Genomic DNA, 16,826 nt, shown 5'->3' with positions numbered 1-16,826 from the left:
TAAACAGAAAGTGTCCAAAACGGTCAGGTACTAACCTGGGCAACCATGTGCGGAGAAGGAAGGAAGAAGAGCACTACGAGGGAAGGTGTAAGTGTAGGTAATTAATAAGCTTCTTTGGTTTCTGTGACAGTGAGGAAATCCCTGTGAGGAACAGAGGAGGGTTAGTGGAGAGGAGAGTGGAGGTTTCACAGTTTATTGATGGAAAAGAGATTCCTGGAAAATAAGCTAGATGCATTGGTAGGGCAGGTTCACTTTTAAGAAAAATCAGCTGCACAATTTGGATTTAGAGTTGGTACGCATTGAGAATTTAAGTGTGAAGAGTGATAATAGAAATTTGGTATTTAAGGAAATTTAGCCTGAGGATAGTCTGGTAAGAAATGAGTTTGGAATCGGCAAGTAATAGATTTGTAGACTTCAAACAAACTCTCATATCCTTTTTCTCAGGCTGATTATTCGTGATTGCTGCAGGGAAGGTGGGGGACACAGTCCCTGGGAAACAGCTTGTTGGATTCATCCCAACCCTTGCTGGGAAGCACCACTTCTGCTTCACACCATGTGCCACCCCCATCCCCAAACAGTCTGCAGACGTACTGGGGCCTCATTAGGAACGTGGATAAGGCATGCTCCCCATAATGGGACTAATGAGAGATCACTTTATAATTTGTTTTAACTGTAATTTGGAAGGAATCTACGACCTTCTTCTCCCACCCTCACTTAAGAGTGTATCTTACTGAATGCCTGCCATATGCCAGAAAGTATATCCAGTGATCAGTTTGCAAAGATGCATAAGCCAAGGACTTGGAGGAAGGTTTTGCAGTTGTCCAAGAGTGAGATGAGCTGGGCCTAGAATAGAGTGTTGACAGATAAGAAAGATAAATAAATTTTTGAGAAAAAAATTAATATGGATATAGTTTAGTCCACTCAGTAAGAATACTAAGTTTTACAGCCTGATTGAAGGGAATGTGGGTACCTGAAGTAGAGAAGCCACTTCAAGACAACTCACATTGTGACACAGCTTTTGTCCCGCCATATCTTCCTAATAGGTCTGTGCCTCTGTGCCTCCACAGAGACTTAAGGTTGATATCTAACTATCTCTGCCTGATTTTCAAGTTTCACAATAATCTGGCTTCAGCAAACAGGCCCAGCCTTGCCACTTGATAATTTTCTGAGTGAAATAATCCTCTGTTTCAGCCAAGGCCCCTGACCCCTTGGCTTTTCTGGTTCTTCAGCCTCTTTTGGAGAATTGGATTAAAGAATCAGATAAAAGCTGTGGACCATTTCCCCAGACCAGGTCCACAACTTAGCCTACATTTGAAAAGGGGTTTATGAGTCTCTTGAAGCTGTAGACTTCAGGAATAACCCACCTGCCAAATATAGTCTATGCATCTAGCTCAGGAATTCTCAATGGCCACACTGTTGACTTTTTGGCCAGATTATTCTTTGTTGTGGGGTGCTGATCTATGCATTGTAGGATGTTTAGAAGCATCCCTGTCCTCTACCCCTGAGATGCCAGTAGCATCCCTCCAATCCATTTATGACAACATAAAGTATCTCCAGATAGTCCCAAATGTCCCCTGGGGGGGCAACATTTCTCCCAACTGAGAACCACTGGTCTTGCTCTTTCCTCATTCTTTACCTTTCCCAAAGCAATTTCTTTCCTGCTATTTAATTCTTACCTACCTTTTTAAGTTATACACTTCTCATACAAATTTTATAAATTGCTAGAGTCCATAGGGACCTCTCCTTTCTTCTTTTCTTGATTTGGACACTTTCTCATTTGCTTTTTCATTTGCTTCTCTTGTGACACCAACTGGATTATATGGTTTTAGGAGCAAGAACCCAGTATTACAGATCTCATATTTTAAACATACAATTATGGCAAGTACTTTCTTTGAAACTTTATATTATTAAAAGTTTCAAACATATAGAAAATTAGAGAGTATAATGAACCCTCACTTACCCTCATCACCTTTAGCAGTGAGCCCTCATAGTCAATCTTGTAAGTAATTTGGTTTTTATGACTGTAGCAACTCTCTATTTTTTCAGAAAAACACCTTTAACAATTTTTTAAATAACTTTTTTTTTTTTGAGACAGTCTTGCTGTTGCCCAGGCGGGAGTGCAGTGGCCCCATCTCGGCTCACTGTGACCTCCGCCTCCCCGGTTCAAGGGATTCTCCCACGTCAGCCTCCCAAGTAGTAGCTGGGATTACAGGCATGCACCACAATGCCCGACTAACTTTTGTATTTTTAGTAGAGACAGGGTTTCACCATGTTAGCCAGGCTGGTCTCGAACTCCTCATCTCAGGTGATCCACCCATCTTGGCCTTCCAAATGGGATTACAGGCGTGAGCCACTGTGCCTGGTTGAAAATACCTTTAATACTCACAGTTGCAATTTATTAAATATCTAAAATGTTTCTAGTGCTGGGATGAATATACTATAAATAAGTATTTTCTATACTATACCTCTTGAAATTCCCTAAACATGCTCTGCTGTTTTACAATTCCATGCACACCATATAAAAATGCCTGTAATTCTTTCTTCCTTGTATGAAATGCCCACACTTCCATCCACATTTCTACTTTGTTCCCTTCGTGATTGTCTTCACAGTCCTCAAACCTTATTTTCAGAGTCCACAGTGCTCACCATTACACCATGGAACCGCCTCAAACCTTATTTTCTTTATTATTGTTATGATTATTATTTTTGAGACAGAGTCTCACTCTGTCACCCAGGCTGGAGTGCAGTGGCACAATCTCAGCTCACTGCAACTTCCGCCCCCAGGGTTCTAGCAGTTCTCCTACCTCAGCCTCCAGAGTAGCTGGTATTACAGGCACCTGACACCACACCTGGCTAATTTTTTTGTATTTGTAGTAAGAGACAGGGTTTCACCATCTTTGCCAGGCTGGTCTTGAACTCCTGACCTCAGGTGATCCTTTTGCCTCGGCCTCCCAAAGTGGTAGGGTTACAGGTGTGAGCCACCATGCCCAGCCTATTATACTATACTACTCACCACTATACTAGTGAAGAAAATCTTATTTTAACCATCTCTTTATAAAAGCCTTTCCTCAATTCTGAGATAAAGTTAAATGCTCCTAATCTTTACCACAATTTTTCCTTACACTTCTATTATTGCACTGAGCATACTAAGGTGTAATTATTTGTACATGATGCTAATTCATCAATCAGTCCATGGGTTACCTGCAGGCAGAAAACATACTCTGTTTCCATGTTTCCAGTACCTAACACCTAGCATTTAGACTGGCACATAGAAGCTGAATACATATTTATTAACCAAATGAATGAATTTTCTAGCATAATAATTTGTATATAATAGCTACTAAATAAGCATTTATTGAATTTAACTAAACAAACAGTCAAAGAATGTAAATTACTACCCACAAAAGAGCATAAGAGTTAAAAAAATACAGGATGAAGGTGAGATTAGAGTGGAAAAGAATAAATGGGCAAATTTCACAGAGGTTCAATCCTGCCTTTTCCCTGGATCCTTGCTCCCAACTCCATTTAAGGTATCTTAGGTTTTATTTAAAAATCTAGAGTAAGTTTTCTCCCTTCCTCCTTCTCTCCCTCCTGCCCTTCCTTCCTTTTCTAAATTTTAACAGACTTTTGTTTTATCAGATACTGGATCTCGCTCTGTCACCCAGACTAGAGTACAGTGATACAATCATGGCCTGATGCAACCTTAAACTCCTAGGCTCGAGAAATTCTTCTGCTTCAGGTGCCTGAGTATCTAGGACTACAGATGTGCCCTACCACGCCCAGCTAATTTTTTTTTTTCTGTTTTTTGTTTGTTTGTTTTGTAAGAATGGGGATCTCACTATGTTGCCGGGCTGGTCTTGAACTCCTGGCCTCCAGAGATCCTCCTGGCTTGGCCTTCTAAAGTACTGGGATTACAGGCGTGAAGCTACCACACCTGGCCTAAACAAACTTTAAGGCTCTAATTATGCATATCTTGTACTTGGGAATCTTTTCAGTTTCTGCATTTCCTTTCAATGCATAGAAAAAACAAACTCATCTGCAAAGCTGCTAAGCTAGTTTGCTTCTCAGCTCTCCAATGGAACTCTGACATGAACATGAAGCCCCAGGCAATCATCCTCCCAAGCTGTCACAATACTGTACTTTGAAGCCAAGGTAATGAGGCCCTGTTCTGATTGCTGACACATCTATCATCAGCTGTCATGTAGGCACAGGCGACTGCAGGCATGGGGAACTGTGATGCAAAGGTATGGAGGAGAGAGAATAGGCTCAGTTCAGGAAATTGAAATTAATGCAATGTGGCCAGCATGTAGAGGTCTGATTTTAGTTGCAGCAAGAACCTAGGGAGGTGAACAAGTGCTGCATCACGAAAAGCATTTATGTGTCAGACTCAGGAAGATGGACTTATGTCTTGAATGCTTTTACAAGAAAACCCTTAAAATTATATGTATCTTTTGCAAAATCATAATTTCTTATTCAAAAATGATACATTTCAATGTAGAACTTTTTTACAGAAATGTGCAAAGAAAATCATTCTTAATTTAACCACCTGGAGATAACTATTTTAAACATTCTGGCATATATTTTTCAACCTTTTTTTCCTATGCATATAACCAGGAATGCATATTAAAAAGGAAACAAGGGCTGAGCACAGTGGCTCATGCCTGTAATCCCAACACTTTGGGAGGCTGAGGCGCACAGATGATGAGGTCAAGAGATCAAGACCATCCTGGCCAACATGGTGAAACCACATCTCTACTGAAAATAGAAAAATTAGCTGGGTGTGGTGGTGCTTGTGACCTAGCTACTTGGGAGGCTGAGGCAGGGGAATGCTTGAACCCAGGAAGTGGAGCTTGCAGTGAGCCAAGATCCACCATTGCAATCCAGCCTGGGCGAAGAAGCAAGACTCTGTCTCGAAAAAAAAAAAAAGAAAAAAGAAAACAAGGCAAGCACAGTGGTGTGAGCCTGTAGTCCCAGCTAGTCAGGAGGCTCAGGCGGCAGGTTCCTTGAGTTTGAGCAGGAGCACAGTCATCTCCCATAAACACTGCCACTTTAAGTTCCAGCTCTCTTTTTAGCCTCATGCATTTCAAGGAAATCACTTCTCTTCTAACTAAAGCAGCCAGAAAGAACAGACAGTAAAACACAAATAAGACAGCTCAGGCACAAAGGGAGGTGGGGGGGGAAGTTTCTTGGGTAACTGCCAAACTTCACCCTCATACAATGGGCCCCAGGAAAACAGTGGGCTTTAATAAGCACATTCCTTTCTCTTCAGGTGCACCAAGATAGGGAAGCTAAAAGCAGACTTGGGGGTATGCCTGCAGCTGCAGGAAGATGTATGGGAACAGATACACAACTCTCCCTCCCAGGTAAGCACCACAAAGAGGCACAGAAGCAGTCCAAGCCTCTGATAAACTCTCCCACCCTAAATCCTTAAAAACTTTTTGTCTGTAAGAGAATGTGCCTCTAACCTAACTAGCCAGAAGCTCCTCTCAGGTTTGTTTTCTTTAAAATAAACCTGTCCTTCCAAGTCACCTTTCCTGTTCTTCCTCTTGAATTCTTACATCTGGGAGTTTGAGGCCAGTAACATAGTGAGATCTTGTCTCTTAAAGGAAAATGCAAACAAAAAACAAAAGTGTATCCATTCCTCTGAGTCAATAAAAGATGTATGTTTAAAAATAAGCTGGATAATATATATATTTATTGCATCATAAGTTGCCTTTTCATAAAGACTTCAATCAGTTGCTTTCTAGAATATAAATGAAGGGCTGCACAGGATCTATTATATAAATGTATCATAGGATATTTAACTCCTAATTGTTGGGCATTTATGTTGTTTTAGATGTTTTTGCTACTCTAAATAACACCTTGATGCATAGTTTTGTACACTAATTTTTTTTAAGAGATGGGGTCTCACTATGTTGCCCAGACTGGAGGGCAGTGGCTATTCACAGGTGCAATCATAGAGCACTGCTCCCTTGAACTCCTGGGCTCAAGCAATCCTCCTGCCTCAGCCTCCTGAGTAGCTAGGACTACAGGCATGTACCACTTCCCTCAGATTATACTAATTTTTATATGTTTATTTAATTACATACTTAAATCTAAAAGTGGAATTATTATACCAAATCTACCAAAATAAGATTTTTAAACATTTTTTAGGTAGATTACTTTTTTAAAGTGTATATTCCCACTATCCCTACTTAAGAATGCCTCCTTCTCAGCTTTTTATCCACACTGGATGTCCTTTTACTTTTAAAATATTTACATCTTAGTTTGTTAATTTGATTTTTTTTGTTTACTAATGAGATTGAACTTTTTTCATGTATTTACTGGCAGTTTGTATTTCCTTTTTTTTGGGTGAAATTCTGTATTCATGTCCTTTGCTAATTTTTATTTTTTGGTCATCAGCTTGCCTTTTCATATTGCTTCTGTGTTTAATACAATTATCTCTGTAAAAGTATTTATGTAGCCAAGTCTACCAATCTTTTCCTTTATGGTTATTTTCTTTGCTATTGTGCTTCTTAGAAAGCTCCTCCCATTTTGAGATCAATTTTTTTTTTTTTTTTAAAAAGCACTCTTCTACTAGCTCTTTTATGGTTTTATTACTTTGGGATTTTGTTTTGACAATTATTGTGAGATAGAGTTCTGATTCTTTCTGCCCATAGTGCAGCTAATCAGTAAGAACACAATTTACTGAATAATTCATCCACTGATTCAGATGCTACCCTTAACATAACTGTTCCTTTCATCTTCCTTGGATTTCATCTACTGAGGGTTATAGGAATAGGGGCATGTGGGAGAGTGAAAAGCACCACAGAAATAGTGCCACCAAAAGCGTGAAAATTTGGACCAGGCAGTGGGAGAGCAGAAAAGGAATTGTGCCTGTGACAAAGATTATTTGCTTGGCCAAACTTTATTACCGGTTCTGAATCTTCTGCTAGGTCCATCTGTGCACTTCTTTGTAAAAATCCAGTTTTAGCAAAGAACCCCCCTTTCCTCCATATCTGATCAGTTTCCTCACCCTCCACCATCCTACATGTGATGTCCTGTCTTCAGGAGGAGTCCTGTTAGGTCACTTTCACCAAATGCCCCTTACCTCTGATATTTCCTCTTAGTAATTTTCTGTCCACTGAACTCCATGCTGCTCATTGGTTATAAATTCCCACTTGCTCGTGCTGTATTCAGAGTTGAACCCAGTCACTCTTCCCCACTGTAAGAGCCATTGCAGTGGTCCCTATGCCAATTGAGACAGTCCTCAATAGTCTTCGTTCTGTGCTTTAACAAGTATCAATGAATAATTTTATCTTCAACACCTCTTTACATTATGGTCACAGCTATAGATTGTTAACTTAGTAGTGGATTAACTGAACATGTAATTTCCAAGCTATAGTTGCTCGTCAAAATATATAAGTGGAAAAATTTAAAAAGCAGGAAAGGAAAGCAAGACAATCTTCCCCAAGTAACGTTGAGTCTATGCATCTGATTCCACATCTTCGGTGAGCCATCTGTCACACGGACTACTGTCCCTTAAACAGCACTCAGGTATTTGACTTAAAAGAGAAGTTCAGATCAAGGCCGTGCCTTCGAGGATATTTCGTTTCGAGAAAATGAAACTATTTTTAAATGTAGTGCTCATGACTGGTGCGGTAACCACTACACAAACAGCATTCTCCCGGCGTTTTTATACTAACATAAGCCTCAGCAGGGAAGGCAGTTGCTACTGGAGGAAATAGCCTTCAGTTGTGTTTTTCGCAACCGATTCCTCTTTTTTGCTGTTCTAAAGAGCCGTTAAACACGGGAACAGTAGCCTGGTGACCGCAACAGAAAGTTATTTTATACTTTCAAGGTGGTTTGCATACGTGGTGGGATACAAGTGGGAAGACCGGGCCTCAAACCAGGTCTTTCTTCCTGGGGGTTCCCGGGCGCACCGCGGGCTGCGAGTCCCCCGTGCGCCGGGAGGAGGCGCGCTCTGCTTGGAAACGCCCAGCGCCGCCCGCGCCGAGAAACCGGTCGCGCGGACGCAGCGAGAGCCCGGGAGGAGGCGCGGGAACGCGCGCTGGGAGTAGAGTGCCGGAAGAAGAAAGCTCTCGCTGGAGCTGGGAGTGCGGCGGGGCTCACGCCGGCGGCTACGGAGCTGGCAGGTGCGAGGCGTCTGCACCTGGCGGGCGATGGCGCCCGGTGCAGGCGCCCCGGGGTAGCTCGGGCGAGGCTGTGGGTCCCCGGCGCACAAGCCCGCACCCCTCCCTGGCCTTGGCGAGGGCCCTGCCCGGCCCAGGCAGCAATGGGGCTCCTGCAGCTGCTGGTCCTAGCGGTGCTGGCATCGGAACGCCGGGTGGCTGGTGCAGCCGAGGTCTTCGCAAACTTCAGCGAGGGTAATGTCGGGGCGCCTGGCTTCTGCAACCCAAAGTTGCCTTTGCATTTCTTGCAAGGTCAAAATCCGCCCGGGGTCTTTCAACCTAGCAGGGAGATGGTACTGGGGGCGTTGGTGCACTCTGGATGGTGAGTTCAGAACCGGTACTCATGGACCAGAGTTCTTTCCTCCAGTGGAAACACCCATGGCTAAGTAGGCCTTATTGTCAACCTTCTCATTTAGGCGGAGGAAATGGGAAGAGATAAATAATTCTCTTTTTTTTAACACAGTATTATCTTCCTTAGGGAGCAGCCATGTTTGTGGCTTTAATGTAACTTACTAAAGCGCCCCTTTGCTCCCCAGTGGAATGCTTGAGCTTCTGGACAGCAAGACATGGGGTGGAACTAAGGGTTTAATGACTGATGGTTCTCAAGCTGGATGGAGCTTTTACATCCCCAAATCTAGAGGCTTTTCAAATTCGTTATGTTCTGTAGAGTTTGAGAGGAAAAATGAACCCAGAATCGGGCTTTATTTATTTTTAAAGAGCCTTTACCATCTAATGTATTATTAATGCCATCTGGAGACAGGAAAACATTCCATAATTGCAATCAGAAATGAAGGACTTTCTGAATTACGGGTACATAGAAATACAGATAGAGAGTGTATACCCTCAAGTCTACAATTTCAGCCACAAATGAAAAATAAACACAGAAGCACAAAAGCTTGCCAGTCCAGGTATCAGAGTTATTCTCCTTACTTGAGGGCAAGAAATTTCTAATTGATTTGACCTCAAAAAAGACAAATGTACAAAAACGAACTATGTTGTGTGTTGTCTCATATCCAACAAGAAATAGATGTCTATGAGAGATCACAAAATTCTCAATCATTGCAGCTACCAACAGGAAATAACTTATCATCCATAAATGAACTGTAAAGAATAGAGACTAAAACTAAAATGAGAAAAACAAGAATCAACAAAGTTCTATTGCCACTTCAAATTCACCTGTGGGAGCCAAGAAGAATCATGCCTGGGCTTGGCTTCCTGTGAGTACACCATTTTTGATGATATCAGGTGACTCTTGCTCATCTCAGTGAGAACTCAGAATGGGATATTAGAGTGTAGGTCTTGTGCTTGGTGAATGGGTTTTGGCAACAGCTCATGGTTTGTTAATATAAAATGTAAAAAGCGGCTGTGTCCGGTAGCTCACGCCTGCAATCTCAACACTTTGGGAGGCCGAGGTAGGCAGATCACCTGAGATCAGGAGTTCGAGACTAGCCTGACCAATATCGTGAAACCCCATCTGTACTAAAAATACAAAAAATTAGCTGGACATGGTGCCGGGTGCCTGTTACCCCAGCTACTAGGGAGGCTGAGGCAGGAGAATCGCTTGAACCCAGGAGGCAGAGGTTGCAGTGAGCCGAGATCGCGCCACTGCACTCCAGCCTGGGTGCGACAGAGCAAGACTCTGTCTAAAAAAAAAAAAAGAAATGTAAAGGCACTAGTTATGCCAGGCAGATCATCATGTGCTTTTTCCATGAAGTTAAGCACATTCTGTTTTGTTTTGGGTTAATAGACTAGTTGCAGTTCTGAAACATATTTTCTGAATAATGTGATTGTATTCCTATGCGCTTATCTTTGAAAAGCCCTCGTGCAAACTGAATCGTAGGATCTTTGTATAGGACTGAGGCCAAAGCTGAAAAGGGCACTTTTTTTTTTTTTTTTTTTTGGCAGAAAAGCCTTGCTTATAATAGGGCACTAAAATTCACTGCATATAGTGTGTGCCAGGTGCTTTCCATGTGCAGTGTTATTTAATCTCCAGAACCCTACAATATAATGATCTTCCTCACTTGTCAGAGGAACAAATGAACAGCTACTAGGGTCACAGATAGGATTTGAATCCAGGTGTGTCCCCCTGCAAATTTCATAGTCCTTCCACTTCAGTGAAGCTGCCTTTCAATAAGAAAATCTTACATAGCAAGGTGTTTTGTACTTAATCCTTCTGTGCATCCTCATTCCTCAAAATAGTCTTATGATGAAGGTAAAGAGATGCTATCTCCATTTTAACAGGTGAAGAATTTGAGATATTAGAGTTTGTAGTTGATCTAGGCTATCCCCTGAGTCAGAAGAGCAGGGATCCAGATCTTTTTCTTTCTAGTTTAGTACTTTACTATTTAATACCTAGAAATTTTTATATGAAAGTTAAATTTTAATATGAGTAAGTTGAGAAATTATTTTTTTTCAGACACTGTTTTTTGCCTCTTTGCTATGATTATAGCACTGATATTCCTCAATGTTGTTCTTTTTGCCTTGCATTAGTATTGTCATTCTGTGCAGGAGGACAATGTGGGGACTTAACTGCTGAGTGATAATAGAAGCAGACATTCTCCGTATCTGTCAGATACAAATCAATATGGAAAGGTAGAAGGGTGTAGTTCAGGATTTGTATAATCCTCCTAGAAAATGGCTGGATTGCTGTTTGATGATTCTGATAACCACACAAACTGAAGAACCTGAGCAACTGCTGTAATTTAGGAGGATTTACCCATCTTTAGCAGGATGAGCTAATTTGCATAACGTGGGTAGTAACTTGAATGCTAAATACATCTTGGAAGGTGGCAGATGGAGTTCCTAGAATGTCTCAAGAGGGTGCTTTTTGTGACCAGTAGGCACATGAGATAGATCATACTTTTAAGCAGTTTTCCCTTCTCTTACAGTCCCAGTTTACTGCTGCGCTTAAGTAATTGAGCACAGCATCATTTGGGCCTTGCAGTCTTTGTGCTATTGATGGTGCGTTAGGCAAGATAACAGGCCATTTGTGGTTAGTTGCAAGTGCTGTCTTTCTCTAAAAAGTATATGAAGCTAATATGTTCATTTTTGTGTTTCCTTTCAACTTTTAAGGCTATTGAACATTTGTAAGAAGGTAACAATGAGAAATTGGGAGGGGCAGTTGACTTCTGACCAACTCAAGTGTCTGAACCATTTTTGTTTTTAATCTGAAGAGAATTACGAAGACTAGGCTATGATAGATTTCTCTTAGAATTTGGTTGTTGTGTTAAAACACAAACAATACAAGTAAATTTTAGTAAAAGAGTAAAAAGTATGAGTTGGAAATTTTTATGGTTGCCAGATTAGGATCTGATTGGGAAAGAAAAAGGAAAAGATTAGGATTGAGCGGCCCTTTTTAAGTGGAACTATTGGAAAGAAAAAATGATTCTGGGTAAGAATGGAAGATAAGTATGATAAATCGTTTCAAGTCCCTTCTATAGGTCAGATGGCAAAAAAAAAAAAAAAAAATCTTTTTAAAGGAAAGCTAGTGTAAGTGCCCCAACTTGATGTTAGCCATTTGCTTTGTTATATCTTTTGATGTGCTGTCTTTTTTCCTCCTACTCTCCAAGTCGTAAGATCTAATTATGCCTCATAAAATGCTTCTAATAAATCCTTTTCCAGATGCCTTAGAAGTGAAGTTAAATTCCTGTTAACTTCTTCAGGATTTTTTTGGGTGTGTGTCTTCTTTTGCTAAATCTCTTTTTATGAGCAGAAATTAAACGAGTTTCTACCAGACTGAGCTGTTTAAGTTGTCTTGACTTTCAGTACCTTTTGTTGTCACTCTGTGGAAGTCTTTCTCAACATAATGCTTATGATGTTCCTGGAACTTCTGTGAATGCCCTGTACCTGTTAGTCCCTTTCTAACCGCTAATTAATTTGTAGGGCTGCTCTGAGTGCTTGATCCTCTTTCTTTTCTTTCAATAAGGAGATGAACCTCTGAAGCACAGGAAGGCTAATGGAAGTTAATAAGTGATACTTTATTGTGTAGCCTTGGGCAGTTTAAAAAGTTGTTTCTCATTTGTTTGATACTTTCAGCAGCCAACTGATGGCAGCACAGTTACCTCAATTTTACTTTGAGGGAACCGAGGCCCAGAGGAAATAAATTACTTGCCTGAGGTCACATAGTTCAACCAACATTTAACAGACATTTACTGTATGCCAGTTAGGTGACTATACTGTGCTAGACGTTGGAACATCAAAGATGACAAAATCCTGCACAGCCAGGAATCAAACCACAACTAATTTGGTTAAAGCAGTCTTCTGAAAAAATTGTGCAATGGCTGTTGGATTGCCAAGGTTACACTGCCAAGTTATTTTCATACAGAAGTTAGGTTAAAGATAACTAAGACTGGGAAAAAATACATTTATCCTTTGCTTGTTCATCAAACATTACCTTAGGAGTTCTCAAACCTGGCTAAACATTAGAATTACACGGAGAACTTTTTATAAAAGGCATATTGGTAAAGAGACAGCTAGAAATAGAAATTTAAAAGAAAAAGCAGGCTAGGTGTGACCTTTGGGACATTAAATTCCTGTTAACTCTGGGAGCACTTTGGGAGGCTAAGGTGGGCAGATCTCGAGGTCAAGAGATCGAGACCATCCTGGCCAAAATGGTGAAACCTTGTCTCTACTAAAAATACAACAATTAGCTGGGTGTGGTGGCACGTGCCTGTAGTCCCAGCTACTCAGGAGGCTGAGGCAGGAGAATTGCTTGCACCCGGGAGGCGCCAGGTGCTGTGGTTCAGTCTGTAATCTCAGCACTTTGGAAGATTGAGTCGGGAAGGATCTCTTGAGGCCAGGAGTTTGAGACCATTCTGGTCAACAGAGTAAGATCCCGTCTCTATAAAAAGTTAAGAAATAAAGTTAAGAGAAAAAGTAAATTTACAATAGCCTCAAGAAATAGTACCTATTCCGGGATGATTATCATGGGATTTGTAAAGATGTCTACAGAGAAAATGATATAATACATCCCAACATTCTTAAGATAAATTGAGAAACTAAAGAAATAGAGGAATATCTCAAATTCATAGATTAAAAAATTCTAAAGATAAAGATATTTTAAAGATATAATTTCTCCCTAAATTAATCCATATATTCAGGGCCATCCCAATCAAAATCCCAGCAGCCTTTTTGTGTGTGTGTATTTTAACAGGCTGATTTCTAAAGCTTATATGGAAATGAAAAGGATCAGAAATAGTCAAGACATCTTTGAGAAGGAAGAACAAATTTGGAGCAGGAGTTAAGAGAGTTGTAATATTTGCGTTAGGATTGGTGTCTGTAGCTAGACAAATAAGCCAGTAGAATATAATTGAGAATCCAGAAGCAAACACATAGGTTCACTTGACTTATGTGAAAGGTGGAACTGCAAAGCAGTAGGGAGAGGGTGGTATTTTAAAATTATTTTATTTGTATAAATTTATGGAGCACAAGTGTCGTTTTGTTACTTGGATGTATTGTGTACTGGTGAAGTCAGGGCTTTTAGTGTATCCGTCATTGGAATTATGTACATTGTACTCATTAAGTAATTTCTCCTCCTTGGCCCCCTCCCAACATCCTCAGTCTTCAATGCATGTCAGTTCACAGTGTAGGTCCTTATGTGCATATTATGTAGCTCTGATGTATAAGTAAGAACATGCGATATCTACAGGGTGGTATTTCTAGTGAAGGTTGCTGTGAAGTAGATAAACATATGAAACAATGAACTGTGACCTCTGTCTTATACCATATATAAAAATCAACATCAGATTGAGTTTCAGCTCTAAATGTGAAAGATAGAACAAACTTCTAGAAGTTAACATGGGAATGTATCTTCATGATCTTAGAATATGTTGGTAAAGATTTCTTTAAAATGACACAAAAAAGACTAATCATAAAGGAAAAACCTGAGAAATTGGACTGCTAAAATGAAAACTGTTAATCTAAAGGTAACGAGAGAGTGAAAAGACAAGCTACAAGAGTGGGAGAAGATATTTGCAACACATGTCTGTCAGAATACTCATATCTCTGGTGTATTAAAAACTTCTAAAATTGAAGAGGGACAGACAATTCAATTTTTAATATGTGTAAAAAACTCGAACAGACTCTTTTCACAAAGAGGATATCCAAATAGCCAATAAGCAAAGCAAAGGGTTTTTAACACCATGAGAATTAGGGATGTGCAAATTAAAATCACAGTCAGGTACCACTATATTCCCAACAGAGAAATGAATGATACCAAGTGTTGGTGAGACTATTGGGCAATTGGAATACTTTTCTACAAGTTGATGGGGTATATACATTGACAAAACATTGTTGGAAGACTGGAAGTACCTACTGAAGCTGAACGTGAGAATACTCTATTACCTGATAATTCTACTATTAGCTTCCACCCAATAGAAATGTGTATATGCATGTAACAAAAGACATGCACAGAAAATGTTTGCAGTTATTTATAACTCTAAACCAGAAATAATTCAGATGTTTCTAAGAGTAGAACAGATAGATACATTGTGGTATGTTCGTTTCATGAAGTATACAACAATGGTAATGAATTATGGCTACTTATAGCAGCTGGAACGAATGTACAACCATAATGCTGATTTTAAAGAAGCCAAACACACACAAAAAATTGTACTGTAAATTATATTCATTTGAATTCCCCCAACTAAATTCGTAGTGTTTGAACTTAGATCCTATTTCCCTCTGGGGAGGAAGGAAGATGTGGTGATTGGGAGGGGCCGCAAGGGGACTGCTGGTTAATTCATGGCTGTGTAAACTTTGTGTATTTCTCTGCATATTATGTAATGAATATTTATTTTTTAATTGATACCTGGACTCTACCCCCAGGGATTTTGATTTAACTCATCTGGAGAGGGTCTGAGGCAGCAGTGGTTTTTTTTTTTTTTTTAAATCCCCTCCAGATGATTATAATGCATAGCCAGGGTGTATAACCACTGTATAATAATATCTTATGAAAAGGACACCTTATGGTCACTATGGAAAATTTTAAAACTAAGGAAATGTGTAATGAAAAGAAAAAAAATCACTTAAAATACACTCCCAGAGATACTTCTTCCTAATACCCCTACCTATTTTGTCAAGTGACCAGGTTTTAAATAATGTATACAAGGTCCCTACCTTTTATCATCTGGCTTCTGCCTGGTTCCCACTATAGGCATTTGAGGAAAGAAAGATGATGAGGCATCATTTTCCTGTAGCTTTTGGGAAATCCAGAAAGTAATAGATGAAAGTTATTATTCTTGAAATTCAGGTATACTTCTTGAAGAAGAATTCAGAAGCAAAGACTACAGTTAATTTTTGGTTCTAATCATTATGTATTCTCACATGGTCTGTTTGTTTTCATTTCTGGATTTCTTAAACCAGAACAAGACTTTTTAGGTAGTTTACCATTTAAAATCAAAGGTCATCTGTTACACTGTCACAGCAAAAACTCACTCAAATAGGTTCATTGCCTAAATATATGCTTTATATGCTTTTTGGAATAGTCTTCCACAAAATCAGAACTATTTTATTTCTTATTAATTTATGATTCATACTGTAATGGTAACAGCCTAGGTGTTCATCAATAGGAGATTGGGTGAATAATTATAGTACATACCCAGAATGGAATACTCTATAGCTTTTAAAATGGTAAAGCTAGAATTATCTATGTTGCTATGGAAGGACATATAAGACCTGTTAAATGGGCAATATCAAACATATTTATATCTTTTCCCATCTATGTGGAAATATGCATGCTGATAGCTGCCTAAGCCCTAAAAGATATATTCCAACTGTTAGCAGTGATGATTTCTGTGCAGAGTACTTGCTGGAGGAATTGGCTATTTTGCACTTTTTGTAAGGATTATATATTTTTTAGAAAAATATTACCATTTGAAGGGAAAGCAAAATAGTGACAGACTGTAGAGAGAATGTCCCATTTTGTCCCCCCGCCTTTTTTTCTAGTATGTGTTCCTATCTTAAAAACATTTAAAATATAGAGTTTGCTGGGCGTGGTGGCTCACGCCTGTAATACTAGCACTTTGGGAGGCTGAGGTGGGTGGATCATGAGGTCAGCAGTTCGAGAGCAGCCTGGCCAACATGATGAAACCCTGTTTCTACTAAAGATACAAAAAATTAGCCAAGTGTGGTGGCGTGCGTTTGTAATTCCAGCTACTCAGGAGGCTGAGGCAGGATAATTGCTTGAACTCAGGAGGTGGAGGTTGCAGTGAGCAGAGATCATACCACGGCACTCCAGCCTGGGCTACAAGAGTGAAGCCTCTGTCTTAAAAAAAAAGTAGAGTTGGTCAGGCACAGTGGCTCACACCTATAATCCCAACACTTTGGGAAGCCGAGGTGGGCAGAGTCTCACTCTGTCACCTAGGTGGAGTGGAGTGGCAATGATCTTGGCTCACTGCAATCTATATCTCCCAGGTTCAAGCAATTCTGCCTCAGCCTCCTGAGTACCTGGGATTACAGGCATGTGCCACCATGCCTGACTAATTTTTGTATTTTTAGTAGAGACGGAGTTTCTTGACCTTGTGATCTCACAAGGTCAAGAGATCAAGACCATCCTGGCCAACATGGTGAAACCCCATCTCTACTAAAAACATAAAAAATTAGCTGGGTATGGTGCTGAGTGTCTGTAGTCCCAGCTACTCGGGAAGCTGAGGCAGG

At 40.2% G+C, this 16,826-nt stretch overlaps 2 protein-coding genes across 3 annotated transcripts in view; one reads left to right on the top strand and one right to left on the bottom strand.

The window, feature by feature from the left end:
• Nucleotides 1-824: 824 nt before the first annotated feature.
• FGFR1OP2 (FGFR1 oncogene partner 2) overlaps nucleotides 825-16,826 on the bottom strand; it is an 86,191-nt gene continuing 70,189 nt past the window's right edge. Inside the window, exon 8 of the mRNA XM_012457186.3 lies at nucleotides 825-843. The gene's annotated coding sequence lies outside the window, so the exon portion shown is untranslated. The remainder of the gene's footprint in view (nucleotides 844-16,826) is intronic.
• TM7SF3 (transmembrane 7 superfamily member 3) overlaps nucleotides 8,263-16,826 on the top strand; it is a 41,662-nt gene continuing 33,098 nt past the window's right edge. For both annotated transcript variants that reach the window (XM_012457184.2, XM_012457183.2), the window contains exon 1: nucleotides 8,263-8,366. In XM_012457184.2, the coding sequence (XP_012312607.1) occupies nucleotides 8,276-8,366 (91 nt within the window). In that variant the 5' untranslated portion in view covers nucleotides 8,263-8,275. The remainder of the gene's footprint in view (nucleotides 8,367-16,826) is intronic.

The sequence above is a fragment of the Aotus nancymaae genome, unplaced genomic scaffold (genome assembly GCF_030222135.1).
Source record: "Aotus nancymaae isolate 86718 unplaced genomic scaffold, 86718_ANA_hifiasm-v0.15.2.pri h1tg000016l, whole genome shotgun sequence".
Taxonomy (NCBI): domain Eukaryota; kingdom Metazoa; phylum Chordata; class Mammalia; order Primates; family Aotidae; genus Aotus; species Aotus nancymaae.
Note: the sequence above shows the minus strand (reverse complement) of the source record. Positions and strands in the feature narration are given on the sequence as shown.